Genomic DNA, 25,509 nt, shown 5'->3' on the forward strand with positions numbered 1-25,509 from the left:
AATTCCAAGTGGTTTATGTGATAAGTTTAATGGATTGAGTACCATTTCCCTTATATAGTAAAGTTGTTGAGATGAGCTCCCCAACCCATCATTGATGCATCTGTGTTGATTATGGTGTGGGGCACAGGGTCCTGAAATAGCCACTGTTTTGATAGATTGGTGGAATTCCACCAGTGCAGAGAGTGGTAAGTTTGGCAGTCCAACAACACTAGGTCCTGAATTTGACAGTGTGCCTGAGACCATTGTTGAAAGAGACACTGCTGTAGCATGTGGAGTCTGGCATTTGGTACTATTGCTATGCATGAAGCCATCATCCCTAATAGTTTCATCACTAACTTTACTGTATAAGTGTGGTTGTATTGTAGTTGTGATATGAGATTGTGAATTGCTTGAATCCTGACTGGGTTTGAGTGTTCAGAATTGCTCTTAGACACGGTTGTATCTGTGATGGTTGCAGGTGAGATTTTTGGAAATTAATGGTGCATCCTAGATTGTGTATGGTATTTATGGTACATTGGGTATGTTGTTGACAAATTTGAAGTGTACTCTCTTTTATGAGCCAGACGTCGAGATATGGGAAGACATGTATTTGTTGTCTTGTGAGGAATGCTGCAACCACAGCTAAGCATTTGGTGAACACCCTTGGTGCTGTTGTTATCCCGAATGGTAGCACTTTGAATTGGTAGTGTTTTCCTGCTACAACAAATCTTAGATACTTTCGATGTGCTGGATGTATGGGAATGTGGAAATAAGCATCCTTGAAGTCTAATGCTGTCACGTAATCCTGTTTTTATAGTAGGGGAATGACTTCTTGTAGAGTGACCATATGAAAATGTTCTGAAAGTATGTATAGATTGGGGGGGTCTGAGATCTAAGATTGGTTTGAGAGTACCATCTTTTTTTTGGTATGAGAAAGTATAGGGAATATACTCCGGATCCCTGTTGGGATATAGGTACTAGCTCTATGGCTCCTTTAAGCAGTAGTGAATGTACCTCCTGTTTTAATAGAGTGAGATGCTCCTGAGTAAGTCTGACTGAACGCGGAGGAATGTTTGGTGGAGTGGAAATAAGTTCTAGACAAGAACCATGTTGTATAATTGATAGAACCCACTTATCAGTAGTGATGTCGTGCCATTGTGGATATAAATTTACCAGTCTTCTTCCCACGGGTGATGTAGGCTCTGTCGGAATGGTAAGAAAATCACTGTTTATTTGAGTTAGAGGAACCTCTGGAGGTGTATGGTTTCCCTCTTAATCTATTGTTGGATCCTCTGTAGGAGCCTCTAAATGATCCTCTTGTATAGAATTGTGAGGACTGTTTTTGTTGAGAGTTTGCCGTTTCTGAGGCCGATGGTTTGAAACCCCCTCTAAACTGTAGTCTACAAAAATGACCTCTAGTGGGTGTGGTATATAACGCGCCATTGCTTTGGAGGTTTCAGAGTCCTTTTTCAGTTTGTCTATGGTTGTGTCAACTTCTGGGCCAAACAGATGTTTTTTGTCAAACGGTATAATTAAAACAGCTTTCTGCAGTTTTCAACAGTGGTGTTGATTTATCTGGCTGCTGTATTAGCTGCATCCCTAGCAGAACTAATAGCATCTATTTTCTTGTTTTCTTTGTCTGGAGGGGGGAGTGTCTCCTGTGGACTGACTGTTGGCCCTTTTCCTTGCTGACCATTGAGTCAGGTGGTAACTGAGTTTTTAAACAGTGGGTCTGAGGGTACAGGGTTGTATTTTTTATCTACTCTATGAGTGATAATTATGGCCTTCATGGGTTGCTGGCAAATAACAGAAGCATGTCTGAGCATTCCGGAAGCACTGAAAGACATTGACACTCTAGCATCTACACATAACCAATATCAATGAGGAAATCTTGTTCTATTTGATCTGTATGCATCTGCACGGTATGATAGACCACAGCCAAGGCTATTTCTTGGTTATATGCAGTAGTGTCTCCTGGTGAGGAAGGTCTAGCAGGATACAATGCTGGATCATTTGGAAGAATGGGATCCGGATCATACATATAGCCTATTGATCTTTATCCTGCTGGTCATCACTGAAATCATCCCTATGCGGTGATAGTGAGGATGTGTGTGGTGACAACTGTGTTTCATATGTGAGTGATGGTGGTGGTGTGGAAGGAAGAACAGGCGAATGTGGTGGTGAAGGCTGTTTGTGTCTTGTAGCCTCTTTCTGCTCTTTATCCTTGGAGACCTTTTTTGGTAGAGGTGCATCCTTTAATGTGCCTTTAAAAGTTAATTTCCTCTTAAAGGACATTGGAGGAGAAGCAATTACTCTTCCTGGGTCCTTCTGAATGTGTAATTTTCGCCGTTTTGCGTCCATCACCCCCTAAAATAGGTTGTATGTCCATAGTTTCATGGGTAGAATTAGTTTGCTTGCTACCTACCCGTGTCTTTCGACTCCAACGGTTTATGTATAGATTGCTTGGCTTGAACTGAAAACATCAGCTCCTAAGGTGGTAATTTTTTCAGCTCTGAAGCTTTCGCTTTTGACTTTCAGCTCGATTCCGAGACACATGTAGCAGTGTGCTTGGCCAGTGCCAAATGCACTTTAGTTTTTGTTCTCGGTGCCGAACCCGAAGGTTGGTCATCCAGATTTTCTTTTCGAATCCGACCAGGGCCCGAAGGCAGTGGAGGACCGACAACTAGTGCTGGAGTCTTTTTAACTATCTTTGTATGGTGCGATGGAGCAGCTGTACTCACATACTGTGCCGGAGACATGTAGTGGATACCATCATCGGAGTGTTGATCGGAGTCCGAGTCTTGGATGGAAAACTCTGTCCCCTATTGAACTTTTTCCTGGGCATGTTCTTCACCGAAGATATCAGGTGTGTCTTCTGTGGATTGGGTCGCCATTACAAGACGATGAGCTCTACGGTTCCGGAGAGTCTTTTTAGACTGAAATGATCTGCAAGCGTCGCAGGTCTCTTCTCAATGATCAGGAGATAGAGATTACACACTGAATGTTGATTGGGGTATAGGACAGAATTGAAACTGAGTGTGTTTCATCAGCCAGACATTGAAGTAGGCCCTAAAAGGGCGAGTCCCTTGTCAGGGCGAGAATTCCACCCCGATGGTCTAAATCAGACCCAGTATAGACGGAAAAACACGATCGAAACAATACCGATAATATTATAGAAAGGTAGAGAGAGGAAACACGTCCGAACCCGACGATGGAAAGAAAACAATCTAACGAAGGACTGGATGCCCACGCGCACTATGACTGAGATCAAGTGACTCCTCCTCTCCTGACTCGAAAACCTTCTTTGAAGAAAAATAACTTGTAACACTCCGATCCTAACACTAGACGGCGGACTTATGCAAAGCATGTACATCTACAGCTACACATGCCATCGAACATATATATTCACTGAAAAAACAAAGATTAATGGGGAATTACAGTCAGGTGAAAATGTCAGTTAAAACAGTGTTTTAAACGCACAAAACCACTTAAACTCATCAGTTAAGGATATCTTAAGCCACTATAACTACTGCCCTAAAGTAACTATAAAGCACACTACCGCCATATGCAGTGTAATCAATGATGTAATTTCAGATGCTGCACTGATCAATGGTGTCATAGAACTGGTCATTAGTGATGTAATATGTGAGGTCACAAAGCGCTTCTTTTGTTAATTTAAACAGTATGTATTACCTGACATTTGATAAAAAAAGATATGTTTTGTTAACCAGGCCTGTGACTTGAACGTCTTGATATAGTAGTTGTGAGTACTGGTGCCTCAAAAAAAGAGGGTTGAAAGAGTACACATCCACAGCTTAAGTACCAACTCAAAAGACATGTTTGGCTCTTGACAACTGAGGACAACAGTTGACTCATGAAACATAGAAAAAGTAGGCCAATAGTAACGTTTTGATAGTCTATCACAAAGGACTCTTCTCCCTGGGAATCCGGATTTCAAACAATCCCTTTATTATTAAAGTGCATGGCCTGACATCTAGCACAACACGTCTTTGGGGTAATAAAAAGGCCCACAGCATATATTAAGCATTCTCGTATCATTTGTAAGCATTGGAATAAATAATGTGTCCTGCTGAAGAAACATTTGAAAGAACAAAATCAATCTGTCTTACTGTAAGAGCACTGTGGCTACTTAAGCAAACCTTTTCAAAGGTGGATTCACAGGGTAATTCCTATATATTTTTTAATCACTCTACTATTTAACATTTTTCACAGTATATTGTTAGGTTCAAGCCAAGTATCAATTAAAAATTCCTTCTCCCAAGAAGTATGGATGTTATAACTGGCACACCCTTCGGGCTGTCTATAAGTGAGACCTGCACACTATCACAGGTTCAGACCATCACTTCAAGCTTAACTGTTTTCTGAGAGTATTTCAGTAATCATATTTTTTTAACACTAAGTCATGGTTTTGGAGACTATAGGAAGGTGGCTATGTAGTCTACCAAATGTAAGAAGGCACTATGCAGATAGTTCAGGCGACCCTTATTGGTTGACATGGGTTAAAATAATAATCCTATAAGCTTTGCTCTGTGGGGGTGCAGGTGTAGAAACGTGCCCCGAGGTCACTACACCCCCTATATGACCACTTCCTGTGGGAAGCAGGCACAACCCTGACCAAGTTCCTAGTTCTACCATCACCAAGGTGGCAGACTTTCAAAATGTGTGCCTTATCAGAGCAATTCACCTTAGGGGTGTGACTGGCCTGAGAAGTTGGCACGCCTCTCTGACCTAATTTTCCCACTGGTCCAGGTGCTAAAAGGGGCATGGGGAGTTGAGGTCAGCATCTCTCCTTTGAGAGAAGCCAGATCTCCACACCGAGGGCGATGGGCTTCCCTGAAGCACCCAGGCCCAGAATGCAGATTTGCAGGTCAACTTGGTGGGTGGGGTGTGTAAACACCACTCCCAGAGCAGGCTCTGTTCTCGACTGCCCGAAAGCAAAGGTTCTCACCCTTGGGGGTCATAGGCATGTCTGATAATGGCAGGCTGGCTAAAACTAGTCAGTCAGCACACCGGTAGTTGGTAGGTTTTCCGGGGGCACTTCTAAGATGCACTCTCTGTGCATGTATTAATAAATACATCACTGGAATCAGTGAGTGTTTATTAATAAGGGATGTTTGGGCATATCTCTTATTACAGATATGCCCTTATGTGTAATATAATGCACCCTGGCTTAGGGCTGTAAGGCCTATTTTAGGGGTGACGGGCATATATTGCATGCAGTGTAATGGGACAGGGCACGGAGTCTGTGTGCCATGCTGTGCTTTCAATTTTAGCTGTACCAAGAGACACAGCCTGCAATGGCAGTTACCATGTGCTAGGAGAGGGGTCCTCGAGGGTTGCACAATACATGCTGGAGCCCTTGGGGACCCTCTTAGGTACCCATGCTATAGGTATCAGGGGTACCATTTACTAGGAATTTATGGGGGGACAAAGTTATTGTCAATTGAGGGACAATTGCACAGTTTTAGAGAAAGGAATCACGTACTGGGGGACCTGGTTACCAGGAACAGTGCACCTTCAATAAAAATTGCATCAATTACCAGGCGAAATGTGGGGGTGTCCATGTCTAAAAGGAGCACTTTCCTATTGCTACTACCAAAGACTCTCCTAAACGTTCCTAAATTCAGTATTTACGGGAGACCCTGGCACCAGGAAATCACATTCCTGCTGTCCCACAAAGGTGAAGGACACTCAAGAGCAGAAAGAGGCAAAGACTGAGGAAGAAGCAACTAACAAAACACCAGCCCTGCCGGCCTGCCTTATGTTCCCATCGAATTGCGCCAAAGACGTCTCGCACTGCAAACTGTTGTGCCTCCAAAAGCCTGAGAGGACTGCTTGCCTTCAACAAAGACCCAGAAACTCCAGTGGAGAAGCGGAGCTGCTCCCCTGCATCAACACCAAGACACATAGGAGGACTCTGGACTGCCAAAACCTGACACTGCACCTGTGCCACCTAGCCAGAGCTGGAAAAGAACCACTCTGGTCCCCTGGCCCTCCAGAGACAAAGCCTAATATGGACCTTCCCACTGTGGACTCACTGCCACCTGCAGCCTCGGTTTGAAGGCCCCCAAGACTGAAAGTACGCCCAGAGATGTAAATCTGATGCCTCAAGACACCTCTGCACCCATTGCCCCTGGCTTGTGGAGAAGAGGACCTGCGGTGTCCCCACCTCCCGAGAATCGTAAGAGTTGAGCCCACTTGCTGGATCAGCCGACTGGCCTCTCTGTCTAGACTTGCGGCCTCTTTTTAAGCATATTGATGCCCATTGCCTATCATTGGGCACCCAATGCTCTATTGCATCTCTGTACGCGGCTTTCCCAGTGCCAGTCTGTCCTTTTGGCGTGGCCTTGACCTTGCCCCATACTTACCTTAAGTCCAAGAGATTGGCCCGTAAGTAGCTGTGAAGTGTCCAAATGCAGTACATGTGCTCCCCCATAGGATAACATAGGGGAACCAATGCTGAAAAGCACTTCTGCAACCGGCTGCCCCAGTGCTGCCAGAGGTAACCTGTTGGTGCTACCTTGGACCTCCCCTCATACTTACAAAAACTGGAGTAGGGTAGTCCCTCACTTCTACTGGCCAGGTATGTCCCAGACATTGGAAGCATTTTGTAATTCCTGTCTCACCTGTCTAGCCAGTGGCAAGACAGGTGGCCACCCAAAAGTCCCCTGAATCCCACTTACAGTGGTTGGTGTCTCTGCTGAAAGGGTAGGGGTTCACGTTGTTGGCCCCCAGACCCTCCAACAGCACCTGGGAACAGATTCATACTAGTGGCAGTGGATCATGCCACCAGGTACCCTGAAGCTATAACCCTTAGGACTACCACTGCTCCTGCAGTAGCTAGGGCTCTACTCATTATCTTTACAAGAGTGGGCTTCCTGGAGTGGGTGGTATCAGAGAGTGGCAGTAACTTCATGTCTGCATACCTCAAAGCAAGTTGAATGCATGTGGAGTGACTTATAAGTTTACTACCCCATATCACCCACAAAGAAATGGTTTAGTTGAGAGTCAACAAAACCATGAAGGGCATGACTGCAGGCCCCCCTGAAAAACTCAGGCTGTGGGTCATCATGTTACCATGCTTGCTTTTCACCTACAGAGAAGTGCCACAGAAGGGAGTTGTTTTTTCACCCTTTGAACATCTGTTTGGTCATCCTGTAAAGGGACCTCTGTGTTTGGAAAGGGAAGGTTGGAAGAGACCTCTCAAAGAGCCCAAAAAAGACATTGTGGACTATGTGCTTGGCCTACATTCTAAGATGGCTCAGTACATGGAGAAGCCATCCAAATACCTTGGGGCCAGCCAAAAGGTCTAGAAGCTCTAGTATGACAAAAAGGCTCCCGTGGTGGAGTACCAACTAGGGCAGAAGATGTGGGTTTTTGAGCCAGTGGTTACCAGGGCACTTCAGGGCAAAAGGTGTGGCCCTCATCCTACCCTCGCAAAGAAGAGGGGCGTCACCTATCTGGTTGACCTAGGCACTCCCAGAAGCCCTGATAGGGTCATCTTGTTAACCACCTAAAACTCTTCCAAGACAGGGCTGATGTGAATATGCCTATGGTCAGTGATAAGGATCAGGAAGAAGAGGGTGAGCCTCTCCCTGACCTCCTCTCCCACAGCCCAAAAGATAGATCAGTTGATGGATGGTCTTTTCAGACACCTTCCCTATCCAGCAGCGAGCTGACTGCATGCACGTCGTACAGCAGTACGGTGAGCTATTTTCCCTTACCCCTGGTCAGACTAAATGGTGTGTCCATGATGTGGACACTGGGGACCATATGCCTGTCATAAGCAAAATATACAGGTGTGACAAAGTGAAGGATAACATCAGAGCTAAAGTAAGCAAGATGCTGTATTTAGGGGGTAATTGAGCCTTCTAACAGTTCCTGAGCCAGCCCAGTGGTCTTAGTCGTCAAACCTCATTCCAACGGAGGTCTCAATGCTGTCACTAAGACAGATGCACAACCTATCCCCAGAGCATATGAATTGATTGACAAGTTAGGTGTTGCCAAATTTCTGAGTACCTTTGACTTAACTGCAGGGTACTGGCAAATTAGGGTGGTACCTAGAGCAATAGAAAAGACAGCTTTCTCTACACCTGATGGGCGTTATCAGTTTACTGTTATGCACTTTGGCTTAAAGAATGCCCCTGCCACCTTCCAAAGGTTGGTGAATCAGGTCCTTGCTGGTTTGGAGTCCTTTAGTACAGCATATCTAGACAATATCGCTGTCTTTATCTCCAGCTGGCAGGATCACCTGGTCCACCTGGGGAAGGTTTTGTAGGCCTTGCAATCAGCAGGCTGCTCCATTAAAGCATCGAAGTGCATAATAGGGCAGGGCAGAGTTGTATACTTGGGTCACCTTTTAGGTGGAGGCCAAGAGCAACCTTTACAACCCAAGATCCAGACCATTCTGGACTGTGAAGCTCCAAAAACCCAGACTCAAGTCAGGGCATTCCTGGGCTTGACTGGGTACTACTGGAGGTTTGTGAAGGGGATATGAATCCATTGGGACTCCCCTCACTGAACTGACCCCTCAGAAGATGCCAAAGAAGGTAAATTGGACTCTTGACTGTCAAAAGGCCTTTGACGCCCTGAAAGAAGCGATGTGCTTAGCACCGGTTCTTAAAGCTCTAGATTATTCTAGGCAGTTCATTGTGCAGACAGATGCCTCTGAACATGGGATAGGAGCAGACCTGTCCCAAACCAATGATGATGGCCCTGACCAGCCTGTTGCTTTCATTAGCAGAAGGTTACTCCCCAGGAAGCAGCGTTGGAGTTCCATTGAGAGGGAGGCCTTTGCTGTGGTCTGGTCCCTGAGAAAGCTGAGACCATACTTGTTTGGTACTCACTTTGTTGTTCAAACCGGCCACAGACCTCTCAGATGGCTGAGGCAAAATGAAAGAAAGAACCCTAAACTTTTGAGGTGGTCCATATCCCTACAGGGAATGGACTTCGTAGTGGAACACAGACCTGGGACTGCCCATGCCAATGCAGATGGCCTTTACAGGTTCTTCCACTTAGACAATGAAGACTCTCTTGGGAAAAGTTATTCTCATCCTCTTTCATTGGTGTGGGTGGGGGTGGGGGGGGGATGAATTTGTGTAGGAAAGTGCAACTATTGGCATGGTTACCCCCCCCACCCCCCCTAATTTTTGCCTAGTGTTGATGCCAACTTTGAGTGAAAGTGGCCAGGGACCCTGCTAACCAGGCCCCAGCCCCAGTGTTATTTCCCTAAAACTGTACCTTTGTTTCCACATTTGACACAACAACCCTGGCACACAGTTAAGTCCCTTGTAAAAGGTACCCCTGGTACCAAGGGCTCCATGGCCAGGGAAGGTCTCTAAGGGCTGCAGCATGTATTATGCCATCCTAGGGGACCCCTCACCAAGCACATACACACTTGCCTTGCACCTTGTGAGTGCTGGTGAGGAGAAAAAGACAAAGTCGACACCATCTCAGGGTGCCATGGCCACGAACCACTGCCTGTGCCATGGGTAAGTCACCCCTCTAGCAGGCTTACAGCCCTACCAGGCAAGGACACAGCTGCATGAGCAATATGCCCCTACAGTGTCTAAGTCCATTCTTAGACATTGTAAGAGCAGTGTAGCCATACTGAACATATGGTCTGGGAGTTTGTCATAACGAACTCAACAGCTCCATAATGGCTTCACTGAATACTGGGAAGTTTGGTATCAAACCTCTCAACACAATAAACCCACACTGATGCCAGTGTGGAATTTATTGAAAAATGCACACAGAGGGCATTCTTAGAGATACCCCCTGTAAGTTAGAGAAACTGCTAGTGTGGGACTGACCGGTCTGTGCCAGCCTGCCACTTTCAGACAAGTTTCTGACCACATAGGGTGAGTGCCTTTGTGGTCAGAAACAAAGCCTCTCCTGGGTGTAGGTGCTTCACACCTCCCCCCTACAGGAACTGTAACGCCAGGCACTGAGTCTCAAAGTCACAATCCTTGGATTTACAGTGCCTCATGGCACTCCAGCCAGTGGAGATGCCCGCCCCCACGAACTAAGCCCCACTTTTGGCGGCAAGCCAGGCAGGAAACTTAGGGAAAACAGGAAGAAGTGACCACCCTAGCCAGGACCCCCTCCTAAGGTGACCCCCTCCCTGCAGAATCCTCCATCTTCGTTTGGAGGACAGGGACCAATAGGATTAGGTTTTTTCCGCCCTCCCCAAAGGTAGTGGGGACACGGAGGGTGTAGCCACCCTCAGGGACAGTTGCCATTGACTACTGTCTCTCTGACCCTTAAAACGCCCATAAATCTAAGATTTAAGGGCCTCCCAGAACTCAGCTCACCAGATTCCTGGTGACCTACAAGAAGAAGGACTGCTTAGATGAAACTCCCAGCAGAGAAGATGGAAGACAACAACTGCTTTGGCCCCAGCACTTCCCAGCCTGTCTCCTGCTTCAAAGAACCTGTAAAAGACCAGCTACACATCCAGCGGGGCCAGTGACATCTGCCCAACTCCAGAGGACTGCCCTACTCCCAAAAGGTCCAAGAACTCCCACCTCACTGCGGATGCGTGAGTCCTGACTCCTGTGCACCCAACAACAACAGCCCGTGTCGTGGTGGTCCACCCAGCAAGAGAGGGTCACCAGGCGATTGCAAGCAAGTGCCCACCCTGGGTTGAGCTCTCAACCGTTCCATGACAACGCCTGCAGAGGGAATCCCAAGGACCACCCTGACCGCGGAGCTCCTAAGATATCCGATGCCTAAAGACACACTGCACCCACAGCCCCCAGGCCTTGAAAAATCCGGCGCATCTACATTCAGCCGGTGGCCTTCCTCATTGTCCAACCACTGGGGTGTCCGAGACACCCCCCGGACCTCGCCTGCAACTTCTGACTGACCACCGGGGTCTCCTCATGGACCAGCAATGAAAATCCGACGTCCTGTTTGCACCCTGCACCCGGCTGCCCTGTACCACTGAGCGTGTGTGTTTGGTGCCTACTTGTGATCCCTCCAGTGCTCCTTCAAACACCTCGTGTCTGCCCTCCGAGCCATGGGTACTTACCTGCAGGCAGACCTGATTCTGAGTACCCCCTGTCTCCACCCGGGCCCACATTAAAATTTGCTCATCTTTGACCTCTGCACCCATCTGGCCTGTGTTGCTGGTGGTGGGTGTTTGGGGTTAACATGAACCCCAACTGGAGGACTTCCTAAAACCCAGAGACTGAAACTGTAAGTGTTGTACTTACCCATAAAATTATCTAACATTTCTTCCCCCCAGGAACTTTTTCTGAAAATTGTAGTGTCCATTTTTAAAACAGATGATTGTCAATAATTCTAAATCTGTATTACTTACCTATTTCAAACAAAGTACTGTTGATACCTGTGTGAAATACGAAACTTTGAAGGTGCTTGCCTACAAGTTGAATCTTGTGGTTCTAAAAGTAAATTAAGAAAATATATATTTGCTATTTACAAAACTTTGGTCTGGAATTAAGTCATTGAGTGTGTGCTTCTTCTATTGTCTGTTTGTGTACAACAAATGCTTTGCACTACCCTCTGATAAGCCTAACTGCTTGACCACACTACCACAAAGGAGAGCATTAGTATTATCTACTTTAGCCTCTGTTAAGCCTCTGAGGAATACCTGGACTCTGTGCACACTGTATCTCACTTTGATATAGTATATACAGAGCCAGCTTCCTACACTGGGTACCTAAGTACCATATACTAGGGACTTGCATAGGTGCACCAGTATGCCACTTGTCAGTGTAAAAAGAATACCAGGAACCAAATTTAGAGGGGAGAGCAGAGACATCGGGTCCTGGTTAGCAGGATTCCAGTGAACTACCGTCTAAACAAATTGACATCAGGCAAAAAGTTGGGGTAACTATGCTAGATGGCACTTTCCTACAACCTAGAGACAATGATCCAGTGCCTCAGGACACCTCTGCACCCAGCCCCCCGGACCGAGGAGAAGAGGACCAAGGGTGTCCCCCATGAGGCCTTAGCCCACTTGTTGGTTCAGTCAGACTTCACCGCCAGTACATACCTGGAGCATCTTTCTAAAGGCCCCCTGTACAGCAATTGCCTCCAGTGACAAAAACTTGATGCCTCAGGACACCTCTGCACCCGACTGCCCAGCCCCAGGAGAAGAGGACCAAAGTTGTCCTCACATCCCTGAGCACCACAAGATTAGAACCCCCTTGTTGGATCACCCGAACTGGTCTCTTCAACCCCTACCTGCAACATATTTCTAACCAGACAGATCTCCATTGACTTCCACAGGGCACTAGACACTGAACTGCACTTCTGCTACCGGCCACCCCAGTGCCGTCCAGGGTGACGTGATAATGTAGCCTAGGACCCTGCCCTATAAATCATCTTAAGTCTGGAAAATTGGTCCTGTACGTTGCTGCTGAGTACCTTTTTGCTGTATATTCTTTTCCTCCATAGGTTAACACTGCAGCTTCAGAAAATTGCAGTCTACTTTTCAAAATTATAATAATTTCTATTACAATATGTACTTACCTGGTTGTATTGGTTTTGGTGCCTAAACATATATAAAAATACCTGTTATATTTAAAAATAGGTTTGGCTCTCCTTATTGAGTCGTGTGCATCATTTATTGCCTATGTGCCTACTGCAGATGTCTAACACTCCTCGCTGACACAACCACAATACCCCTAAGAGAGCACCTTGGGATTGCCTGTCCACTTATAAGGGAACCTCTAAACTCTGCACGGTATACCTCATTTTGGTATAGCATATAAAGAGCCGGCTTCCTATATTGATTGGTTGTAGGCTCTCTCTATGACAAGCTTCATGAACTACTGAAATTCACACAACTTCAGGTAATTCATAGAAAACGTAATTCAATTTGAGTCTAACGCAGACCAGCTGGTAAATGTTTCCAGAAACAAAAATACAAAGGATCAGAGTACCAGAAGATCTCAAAATTAACTTGGAGTTAAAAACGTTTTTGAAGCAATGTTTAAGATACCATTTACCTGATTTTCCTTCAAAATTAACTTGGCAGAGGAAATCCAGCAAATACACAGAGAGCCAAAGTATAAATCTAAACAAAATGTAATGCATTTCCTGCATATTCTCTCATTAGGATGATAATTTTAAGGCTGTAGAAATCTGTGAAGCCTAATAATGTATCAATTCTGGTTAGCCTAGGCATCTCGACCAATGAAGATAGCAGAATCACCAAGTTATCCCAAGATTTAGGGAACTGGGCCAATAAATGTTTTTGTGACCTCCTTTGAGATTGAAGATCATTTGAACAGTAAAGAAAAATTCTTATTATGAACGGAAGATGCTGAGATTGACCGACCAAGTTAAAGCCAGTATGACTGGAAAAGAATTGCTTTATGAATGACAAAAATATCATCCAGAACCACTTATGCCTAGGTTCCTCTTTGAAAAAAGCAGGGCCCTAGGAATCAACAAAGCAGCAAGTTCAGTGACACCAGGGCAAAAGGGTGCAAGCATCCTCTGAGATGTAAATTATGGCTATCATTTACTATGCTAGCAGGGGCTGGCGTACAATTTTCCTTGTCCCCTGCACTCTCAGGTCAATGGCTACTTGATGACATGCCCAATACATATAGGAAGCACAGGAGGCTATAATACAAAGTAGTACTTAATGAGCAGCAGAGAAAACTCACTAGGAACTATGGGGACATTATGTACTATAAACTAAAAAACAACCAAACCTACTTTCTTTCTAGAATTTTCTGAACACCCAACTCCACCCGCTAAACCTGAACACATAGCTTTTGAATGTCTTCCTCTCCTCAGCTCTCACGGTTGTTTTTCTTTTCAACTGAAACCTCTTTTACCAAAAGGTTTATCAGAAACTTGGAAAATACAGCTTTATTTTTCTATGTACTACTTAAACAGCACCACCATTGAATAGATTTTAAATAAATGCGGAGTTGAAAAAGTCAAACAGACATATGGGTGAGAGAACAGCTGTGACTGTTTGCAAGATAATATAATTACAATGTGCAAAATATGTGAGTGAATATTCTTAGGTAGCAATCAAGAAGTTGGGTAGAAGAATAAAATCACCCAACATTGTATTGGTAAGAAAGCTGTTACACAGGTGTTAAATCATCTCATCATACAGAGGTGAGAACTGGTAGTGGCATACCTTATTATTCACTAACAGAGGGCATTAGTGGGAAAACCTTCATAGAAGGGTGTAAAATGTTGGGAACCTTACTTTGTCGGTTGCAGGACGAGGGCTTGAGGGGCAGGGGTTGTTCCTTTTGAATAGTTGCCATCTCATTTAACATTAAAGGGATCATAGGTAAGAACTCACCTTATCCTTCACCAGCAAAGTGCACTGTGGAGGGTGGGGGAAATGGGCTGTAGTTCTCTGGACCACTAGTTTGAAAGATGATCCGGGACGAACACTGGGCAAGTACTGCTTCCACACAATGGTTCCTAAACTGCTCTCAATGCCAAAAAGCTAAACAGAAGACAAGGAAGATAAAAAAAAACAGTTTAAATAAGGAACAAATTCTAAGCAATGTGAGCCAATATTGACCTCATCTTGGCCAAGAAAAACACACTGCACTTTCCTAATAAAACAACAAGTGATAAACAGAATGCCTGACTTAATCCCAGCCAATGGTAATTGCTCGGGCCGCATTCCACTCTATTGTTTGCTGCCCCTCATGTCACTTTAGACATAGGGCCACTTTATGCAGATCAGTACGGAATGTATTTCTCATGGGAACAGTCCATCCCAAACTGCCAAGCATGCCCCCCGCCCCCCCCCTATTCCCACCAGAAGAACCAACAAGAAACCCTAGACCGGTTTCACCCTCTTGAAGCCTTGTCAGTGAGGTATACCTCATGTCCCAAGTTTGTTGTAGTAAACATCTTTAGTGCAACAGGTACACCCAGATACTGGCTTCTTGTTCACTATGCCATAGTACTGAAGCTGCCCTCTACTGAAAATGCCAAAATGGGCAGAATCCATTCTGGGGTTGCTTGTGTTTCCGTCTGGAGGAAACCTTGCCTGGCAGATTGGGACAGACCACCTTCATGAGGAGCAGTGTCAGTAATTATTTCCCTAAGGACGGCCTAGTTCTAGAGTTCCACTTAACTTTACTGTTCTTCTTTGCTGTGTCTGTTTATAACCCATGTACAATTTCCCTCTCTTCCTTATAGAGGAGAGAAGTTATCCCAACTCCCATTCTGTGTTCATTACTTCTTATCAGTGGCCTTCATTTCAAATATTCTGCCCAAATTCCCATTCATGAGTTACATGTTCCTGTAGTGGTTCCCTTTAATCTACGACTTGAATCCTTTTTCTGGATGAGCAGCACAACTAAACTGCATAATCAGACTTTTTACAACTTTTGTAGACCTAGACAAATACCATCATACAACTCCTGAATATTGTTAGAGGTATTAAATACTGTAATTTACTATCTCAGTGAACACACTATTATTACTTCCAAATGTTATCATCTAACAACTAAAAATGTTCACGATCTTCCTACTTTTCCAGAAAACCAACTTATGTAAATGCAGATCTGCATCGCCACTTTGCTCACTGGGCAAACAGACCTCCATACTTACAAATCCTGTTAAATTCTTGTGTCATCCATATTCTTAAAAGACAACTAAAGGAAACATTTATTTCAATCTTACATGGATAAAGACTTTCTGTACATCCAAGAATATGAGTAACTTTAAAGTGCCAGGTGAACTTTTTTTAAACTTCGGAGGTAAAACGTTTTTTTTTTGTTTTTTTTTTAAATTAAATGTGTAAAAGTCGGAAATGCTAATAAATGAACCAAACAACACAAACCAAAGTGCCTCTCTGCACTCAACCATATCATATAGCCAAGGAAACAATGTCCACCCTAACCACTCACATCCATCTTCCCTTAGTAATTCAGCCAGAAAACCAACAACAACTTAGCAGGTGACCTATCTCTTCGAAACAAAGTAAACGGATGAGGAGCCTCAAGGCCACTCATCAATCCTAGGGAAAAACAAAAGCTGGAAGTCTAATAGTTGGTATTTGTGGAATTTCAAACTAGTATAAACTGGAAATAAACTATCTTCAATTACACTTTAGGATACATCTAGTCCTTTTTTAAGGGCTCACTAATAACATCAGTTTGCCCAGGTTTTAGATCAGACATTTGCCAAAGTCTCCTAGCACACTGCATTTTGTGCCTATCATGCTAAAGCGAAGACATGGTGACAAGTTCATGAAGTATTAAACAGCACCAACAATACTTTAATCAATGGAAGAATAAAGTACTGAAACATCTCCCACCTACACTTCTCAGTTAAATCAACTTGATTTCAAGAAATATTTCAATAATCTGCAGAACAATGTGTGAGTAGCACTGCCACAATTAAAAAAAATGTCAGCTTTCTTCAAGTCTAGGCCCACTTATAATTTAGGATGCCACATCAAATCACAAAGGCATGAAATAGTTCCTGCAACAACCATCATGCACAGAATCCATGCTCGCCCCTTCATAATTCTCAGTCTCCCCTCGCAGCCCCACACCCTCCTTACAGCACAGCTTGCACATATTTCTCTATGCTTATAAAACACTTATGTTCATGATAGTGTTGCTAACAATTATTCCCTTTAAAGCACCAGTGTTTCCCCTCATAGTACTCAAGTGTCCTACACAAATCAGTATGTGTTCCTTCACAGGCACCATAGCTGTCACACAGCTTCGGGTATCTGACAGCCTCAGTCTCCCCCATAGCCACAGGATCTTTTCCACAGCTGCAGGTCTCCAGCACAACCCCACAGTCCAGCTCGAAGCCCTTCTCATAATCCTCCTTCAGGAGTGCACTTAGTAGGTTTACAATACATATCATGATCCCCACATCTTCTCCCAAAGTGTGCCCACCTTTCCCGAAGCTGTAACCATAACCATCATCTTCTGCAAGTTGAACTCATCCCTTGCCAACGTGTCAATGTTTATCTCATTCTTTATCTGGCTCCGAGGTTTGCGGGCATCATAGAACATCTTCCAGAGGTGAGCTGTCCAAGACTGCAGGAGGATCAGCTGCGAGGACAGGCGTTTCAGGAACATTCCCAGTAGGCCATCTGCGTGAAACAGGACACAAATGATCACAGCTGCGAGCTATCAATGGACTAAGTAGCAAACAAGTGAGTTGGGGAGAAAGTTTAAAGACCCAATATCAAAGATCCACAAGATGGACACCTCAAACCCACAGGAGCTGAAAAAGTGGAACTGAGATGACAGGGACAATCAGCTGGGAAATGCGGGGACCTAATAAAGATGGAACGAGTCAGCGACTAACAGTGAGGTGGCATGGTGTCCAATAGCCCCTAAGCTATGCAAGTGACTTCCAACCATCTTTTTTTTATACTGAAAACTAAGCATGCAGACCCATTTCCCCTTACAGGACCTTCAAATTCCACCATGAATTAAGATGCTTGCTAAAAACTCAGAATAGGATTAAAATCCTGACGTGATATGAGCTCAGTTGACAGCTCTGGGGTAGGAGAAACTAATGATTGCTGAGCAAGTCAAAGACTAGCACAAGAGCTACAGAGACCTGCTGGTGGCATCAAGAGCTACTAGAGCCTTGAGAGAAAGAGACCAAAGCATAGTAAGAGTTATGGACCGTAGGATGGGCAGCATAAATCCACTAGAGCTCAGGAAAGTTAAGAGGATGGAGGAACTCACAGGTAAAGACACTCAGCAGAAATAGTCTTGAAGCTCATCATGGGCTAGGAAAATCATGAGAAGATGGAGTACATTCTCGCAAGACAATTATATCCCAAGAGTCCATACACGTGGGTAGAGAAACAGACCACCAAAAACATTTGTGGAGCTATTGGAATCAGCAAAAGAGCTCATTAGTAAATATTAACATAATGAGACAAAGGTCTGCACTTAGTAAATGTGCCATGGGGAAGGAGGTACATAAGAGGCTTCAGATAACTACAGGGCGCACACAACCTTGTGAATTACCTTGTATAGCTGATCCATGGCAGCGAAAAAATATAAGTGAAGAAATTCAGTCAGTTAAACAACAACATGCTTACAAAAGGAATAAGTGAAATAATTATGTTTATGGTTTATGGCACGCACTGTACTCACTGTACACAAGGAAGCCCGAGGGCACAGTCAATGTACACATCAAATGCTTGTATTATATAAATAGTAAATGGTTAATCACTAGATATAACAACTGAGGCACAAGATTCCAGGGCATGGAATTGCTGTTTTAACTACTTTCCCACACAATGGTGTCACCTATTAATAAAAAGCTCCTTAACCTTGTTTCACATGGTAATCACTGCCTCTGTATGGTATTCTGATTTAGGGATATTCAAAATTAGATCATTTGTTACCTTTTCAGCCTGCCTTTATTTTCTTGCCTAACATCTACTGACTCTGTTGCACAGTGGCAGAGAAAAAAGCCTATTAACTGACTGGAAAGCACTGTTCTGCAGCAACAAATACCTGAATTAGCAACCTTTATTGAATCCTGAGCACTTTCCAGGCAATCAGAAAACTCCATTTGCAGGCCGTAGCTACCATAACAGGCCCTTACAGGTAGCATGCGCTGACTGCAATCTCCTTGCCTCTCTTGACGCTCTCCTAACTTAACTTCTTCTGAAATCTGCAGTGGTGAATTAAGCTCACTGTGGACAAGGGAACAAACAGCATCTGCACAACTCCTGTTTTAACACAAGATATTCTCTATGTCAGACGGGGCTAGCCACTGCTCCTCTCCCTGTTGCACGAATGAAAATCCTAGTAGTCAGCGGAGAAACAAGAAAAGAGAGACTGACGTCCCTAAAACACTCACAGAGCCTTAAAGAAACTGACTACTGATGTGTCAGAACCAAGGCCCTGAAAGGGGAGAACCTGCCAGTGTAAATCAGTTTGCAGAGAGGGTAGGATGGTTGGGTCAATAAGGGATGTGCAGCCAAGGCCTTACCAAAGGTAACTTGTTCACCTGATAGAGACTTGTAGCTGCAGCTTGTATGAAGCTGGGTTCTGCTGGCAGTTCTCCCCCACTGTTTGCCTGTTTTTTTTGTTAATGCAACTCTGACCGAAGTACACAGGGTTTCTGCTAACCAGATCCCCAGTGCCAGTGTTTCTTCCCCAAAACAAGACACCTGGTTGCTGCATCCCCAAGTGGCAAGGCCCTTTAGCAACTCTGTAAGACCGTAGTAAATGGTACCTCTGGTAACTGCAGCCTATCTACAGATCTCTGCATGAGCTAGTCATTATTCGGCAACAGATATACAAATTTGAATTTCCCTAAATTTCAGATTAACACCAAAAATCTGAGACCACAACCTGCGGACCTTTCTGGAAAATTTGGTGCAATTCATCCAGTGGTTTGGGCCATAGTGGTGTTTAAAGCCTCTATGGTAATTTACATGAGAAACACTTTTTTTTTTTTTTTTTTAAAACCCTTCCCCCTTTCTTAGCCCCCATTTGACATATTGCCCTGAATTTTTCAATGCGCAACAAGATTAACCGGCACATTGTTTTTTGGAAAATTTCATGAAGATTCGTCAAACGGCGCCAAAGATATAGGCAAGTTGAAAAACGCTTTTCCTATCGAAACTTGGTCCTAAGTATAACTACCTTCTGGAGACCGCCAGTAGGTATAGGCATAGGTGTACACATATATATATATATATATATATATATATATATATATATGGAAAATGTCACTTACCCAGTGTACATCTGTTCGTGGCATGAGACGCTACAGATTCACATGTTTTGCACATCCCGCATCTAGTGTTGGGCTCGGAGTGTTACAAGTTGTTTTTCTTCTAAGAAGTCTTTTCAAGTCATGAAATCGAGGGACTCCTCCCCTTTCGGCTCCATTGCGCATGGGCGTCGACTCCATCTTAGATTGTTTTCCCCGCAGAGGGTGAGGTAGGAGTTGTGTATTACAGTAATAGTGCCCATGCAATGGAGTAAACATGTATGTACATAATGTAGTTTAAGGTGATATATTTACAAATTTACAAATGTTCAAGATCAACTTCGAAACAGCTACAGGCTCCCGGGGAGGCGGGTGGGCGCATGTGAATCTGCATCGTCTCATGCCACAAACAGATGTACACTGGGTAAGTGACATTTTCCGTTCGATGGCATGTGTAGCTGCAGATACACATGCTTTGCATAGACTAGTAAGCAGTTATCTCCCCAAAAGCGGTGGTTCAGCCTGTAGGAGTTGAAGTTGTTTGATACAAAGTTCGTAGTACTGCCTGGCCTACTGTGGCTTGTTGTGCTATTAACACATCCACGCAATAGTGCTTGGTAAACGTATGAGGTGTAGACCATGTGGCTGCCTTACATATCTCATTTATTGGAATGTTTCCTAGAAAGGCCATAGTAGCACCCTTCTTTCTAGTTGAGTGTGCCTTTGGTGTAATAGGCAGTTGTCTCTTTGCTTTGAGATAACAGGTTTGAATGCATTTAACTATCCATCTAGCAATGCCTTGTTTGGAAATTGGATTTCCTGAATGAGGTTTTTGGAAAGCAACAAACAATTGTTTTGTTTTCCGAATTTGTTTTGTTCTGTCAATGTAGTACATTAACGCTCTTTTGATGTCTAATGTATGTAGTGCTCTCTCAGCTACAGAATCTGGTTGTGGGAAGAACACTGGTAGTTCTACTGTTTGATTCAAGTGGAACAGTGATATGACTTTTGGTAAGAATTTTGGATCTGTCCGTAGAACTACTTTATGCTTGTGTATTTGAATAAATGGTTCTTGTATGGTAAATGCTTGGATTTCACTTACTCTTCGTAGAGATGTGATGGCAATTAGAAATGAAACTTTCCATGTTAAATATTGCATTTCACATGAGTGCATGGGCTCAAAAGGTGGCCCCATGTGTCGTGTTAAGACAATGTTGAGGTTCCATGAAGGAACTGGTGGTGTTCTTGGTGGTATAATTCTTTTTAGGCCTTCCATAAAGGCTTTAATGACTGGTATCCTAAACAGTGAAGTTGAGTGGGTAATTTGCAGGTAAGCTGAAATTGCAGTAAGATGTATTTTAATGGATGAAAAAGCTAGTTTTGGCTTTTGTAAATCCTTACGATATCTTTAGCAGATGCGTGTAAAGGTTGAATTTGATTATTATGGCAATAATAAACAAACCTTTTCCACTTATTTGCATAGCAATGTCTAGTGGTTGGTTTCCTAGATTGTTTTATGACTTCCATACATTGTTGTGTAAGGTCTAAGGGTCCGAACTCTAAGACCTCAGGAGCCAAATTGCTAGATTCAGCGATGCTGGATTGGGGTGTCTGATCTGTTGATTGTGTTGAGTTAACAGATCTGGTCCGTTTGGTAGTTTGATATGAGGTACTACTGAGAGGTCTAGTAGTGTTGTGTACCAAGGTTGTCTTGCCCAAGTTGGTGCTATGAGTATGAGTTTGAGTTTGTTTTGACTCAACTTGTTTACTAGATATGGAAGGAGGGGGAGAGGGGGAAAAGCGTATGCAAATATCCCTGACCAACTCATCCATAATGCATTGCCCAGAGACTGATCTTGTGGTACCTGGATGCGAAGTTTTGGCATTTTTTTTGCGTTTTCTTTTGTTGCAAATAGGTCTATTTGTGGTGTCCCCCAATTTTGGAAGTACGTATGTAGTACTTGGGGGTTAATCTCCCATTCATGGATCGGTTGGTGATCCCGAGAGAGATTGTCTCCTAACTGATTCTGAATCCCTGGAATGAACTGTCCTATTAGGCGAATGTGGTTGTGTATCGCCCAATGCGATATTTTCTGTGTCAGGAGACACAACTGTGTTGAGTGTGTCCCTCCATGTCTGTTTAGGTAATACATTGTTGTCATGTTGTCTGTTTTGACAAGAATGTGTTTGTGGCTTATTATTGGTTGAAATGCTTTTAACGCTAGAAATACTGCCAATAGTTCTAGGTGATTTATGTGAAGCTGTTTTTGCAGAGTGTTCCATTGTCCCTGAATGCTGTGTTGATTGAGGTGTGCTCCCCACCTTATCATGGAGGCATCTGTAGTTATTACGAACTGAGGCACTGGGTCTTGAAAAGGCCGCCCCTGGTTTAAATTTATATTGTTCCACCATTGAAGCGAGGTGTATGTTTGGCGGTCTATCAACACTAGATCTAGAAGTTGACCCTGTGCCTGTGACCATTGTGATGCTAGGCACTGTTGTAAGGGCCGCATGTGCAATCTTGCGTTTGGGACAATGGCTATGCATGAGGACATCATGCCTAGGAGTTGCATTACTATTTTGACTTGTATCCTTTGGTTTGGATACATGACCTGTATTACATTGTGAAATGCTTGTACTCTTTGTGGACTTGGCGTGGCAATCGCTCTTGCTGTGTCGATTGTTGCCCCTAAGTATTGCTGTGTCTGACACAGCTGAAGGTGTGACTTTGTGTAGTTGATTGAGAAACCTAGTTTGTGTAGGGTTTCTATGACGTACTTTGTGTGTTGCGAACACCGTTCTAGTGTGTTGGTTTTGATTAACCAATCATCTAGGTACGGGAACACATATATTTGCTGCCTTCTGATATGCGCAGCTACTACTGCCAGGCATTTTGTAAAGACTCTTGGCGCAGTAGTTATTCCGAATGGCAACACTTTGAATTGGCAGTGTACCCCTTGGAATACAAATCTTAGGTACTTTCTGTGTGAAGGATGTATTGGTATATGGAAATATGCATCCTTTAGGTCTAGTGTTGTCATGTAGTCTTGTTGTTTGAGCAGTGGGATTACGTCTTGTAATGTCACCATGTGAAAGTGGTCTGATTTGATGTAGGTATTTAATGTTCTCAGATCTAATATAGGTCTCAGTGTTTTGTCCTTTTTGGGTATGAGAAAGTACAGAGAGTAAACTCCTGTTCCTTTTTGTTGTATTGGTACTAATTCTATTGCTCCTTTCTGTAGCAATGCCTGGACCTCTAGTCCTATAAGATCCATGTGTTGTTTCGACATATTGTGTGTTTTCGGTGGGACGTTTGGAGGGAATTTGAGAAATTCTATGCAATAACCATGCTGGATAATTGCCAGTACCCAAGTGTCTGTTGTTATCTCCTCCCAATGTTTGTAAAAATTGCTTAGTCTCCCCCCCACAGGTGTTATGTGTTGGGGATTTGTGACTTGGAAGTTACTGCTTGTTTTGAGGAGTTTTGGGGCTTTGGAACTTCCCTCTATTCTTTTGGAATTGTCCCCCTCTATATTGCCCCCGAAAACTTCCCCGCTGATATTGGCTTTGATAAGTGGGCCTTGCTTGTGAGGTTGTGGGTTCTGTAGGTTGACCTCGAAACCCCCCTTTAAATTGTGTTTTGCGAAATGTGCCTCTGCTCTGTGGGGAGTAGAGTGCGCCCATGGCTTTAGCCGTATCAGTGTCCTTTTTAAGTTTCTCGATAGCAGTGTCCACCTCCGGCCCAAACAACTGCTGTCCATTAAAAGGCATATTCAGCACGGCTTGTTGTATTTCCGGCTTGAATCCTGGCGTACGCAACCATGCGTGTCTCCTTATTGTTACTGCAGTATTTACTGTCCTTGCAGATGTATCTGCTGCATCCATTGCTGACCGTATCTGATTATTTGAGATACTTTGTCCTTCCTCCACCACTTGTTGTGCCCTTTTCTGGAACTCTTTGGGTAAGTGTTCTATGAAATGCTGCATTTCATCCCAATGAGCCCTATCATATCTTGCCAGAAGTGCTTGTGAGTTGGCAATGCGCCATTGGTTTGCTGCTTGTGCTGCAACCCTTTTCCCCGCAGCGTCAAATTTGTGACTCTCCATGTCTGGAGGTGGAGTGTCTCCCGAGGTGTGAGAGTTTGCTCTCTTGCGAGCTGCCCCTACAACCACAGAGTCTGGTGTTAATTGCTGCGTAATATACACAGGGTCTGTTGGCGGTGGCTTGTACTTTTTCTCCACCCTTGAAGTTATGGCCCTGCCTTTCACAGGCTCCAGAAATACCTGTTTGGAGTGTTTTAGCATTCCAGGTAGCATAGGTAAGCTCTGGTATTGGCTATGAGTGGAGGATAGTGTATTAAACAAAAAGTCATCCTCAATCGGTTCAGCATGCAAGGTGACATTATGAAAAGCAGCTGCCCTTGAGACCACCTGCGGGTAGGATGTACTGTCCTCAGGTGGCGACGGTCTCGCTGGGTAACAGTCTGGGCTGTTATCTGATACCGGAGCATCATAAAGGTCCCATGCGTCTGCGTCATCTTGACTCATTGCAGTATGAGTCGGGGATTGCATCAGTGGTGGAGTGGCTACCGGTGATGTGTGCATTGATGGTGGTGGAGATGGTGGCGGAGTTGTTTGCCTTGCCACCTTTGCCTGTGGCTGCTTGTCCTTTTCTTGAAAGGCAAGTCTTCTTTTCATTTTAATTGGGGGAAGAGTGCTTATCTTCCCTGTGTCCTTTTGAATGTGGAGCCTCCTTTGAGTGTAGTCTGGCTCCATTGATTCTAGTTCTTGTCCGAACTTATGTCCTTGCATTTGGGAGGACAATCCCTGTTCCTCTGTGTAGGAACCTGATTTCGGTTCCGAGGCTGGATGTTTCGGAATCGAAACCTTTTCGGTCGCCTTTTTGGGCTCCGACGAAACTTTCTTTATTTTCGGCGTCGTGGTGTCTCGGTGCCGACCCATTTCGGTGCCACTGTCTCGGTGCCGAACTTGCTCGGAGCCTCTGTCTCGGGCCCGAGATTGCTGTGTGCCGGTATCTCGACCAGAGTCGGATGACTTCGACACATGCGTGCCCTTTTTCGGTGCCAATGATCGGTCACCTATCTTTCGAGTTAAGCCATGGCCTGTTGGCAGTGGCGTCTCCTGGGCTTTTGTGGTCTTCTCGTGAGTTTTATGTTTCGACGTCTTACTCACGGTTTTAGGCGTTTCTTCGGGATCGAGCTCGTCCGAGTCTGACTCCTGGATGGAGAAGGTTTCTTCTTCCTCCTCCAAATGCCTTTGTTCTGTCGGCGCCGACGCCATCTGCAGTCTTCTCGCTCTTCGGTCTCTTAATGTCTTCCTCGACTGAAACGCTCGACAGGCTTCACAAGTATCTTCCCTGTGTTCTGGAGACAAACACAAGTTACAGACCAGGTGCTGATCTTTATACGGATACTTGTTGTGACATTTTGGGCGGAAGCGGAATGGGGTCCGTTCTATCAGCCTTGAAGAGACATGTGGCTGGGCTGACCAGGCCCGACGGGGGATCGTAAAAACCCCGAAGGGCTACCGGAGCTCTTCAAAAGTCGGTGTCGATCTGTTGTAACTAACCCGATACCGATCGCAAACAATACCGACGATTTTTCCGAGATTCTAACTAACTTTCCGACCTGAAACACGAAGCGAAAAGGAACACGTCCGAACCTGATGGCGGAAAAAAAACAATCTAAGATGGAGTCGACGCCCATGCGCAATGGAGCCGAAAGGGGAGGAGTCCCTCCATCTCGTGACTCGAAAAGACTTCGAAGAAAAACAACTTGTAACACTCTGCACCCAACACTAGATGGCGGGATG

The 25,509-nt window shown here is 44.5% G+C and overlaps 1 protein-coding gene across 2 annotated transcripts in view; it reads right to left on the reverse strand.

Annotated features, from left to right (window-relative positions):
- EMC1 (ER membrane protein complex subunit 1) overlaps positions 1–25,509 on the reverse strand; it is a 621,514-nt gene that overhangs the window by 291,249 nt on the left and 304,756 nt on the right. For both annotated transcript variants that reach the window (XM_069240148.1, XM_069240147.1), the window contains 2 exons: positions 16,878–17,077; positions 14,303–14,452 (listed from right to left, as the gene is read on the reverse strand). In XM_069240148.1, the coding sequence (XP_069096249.1) occupies positions 14,303–14,452; positions 16,878–17,077 (350 nt within the window). The remainder of the gene's footprint in view (positions 1–14,302; positions 14,453–16,877; positions 17,078–25,509) is intronic.

This window comes from Pleurodeles waltl, chromosome 6 (genome assembly GCF_031143425.1).
Source record: "Pleurodeles waltl isolate 20211129_DDA chromosome 6, aPleWal1.hap1.20221129, whole genome shotgun sequence".
NCBI lineage: Eukaryota > Metazoa > Chordata > Amphibia > Caudata > Salamandridae > Pleurodeles > Pleurodeles waltl.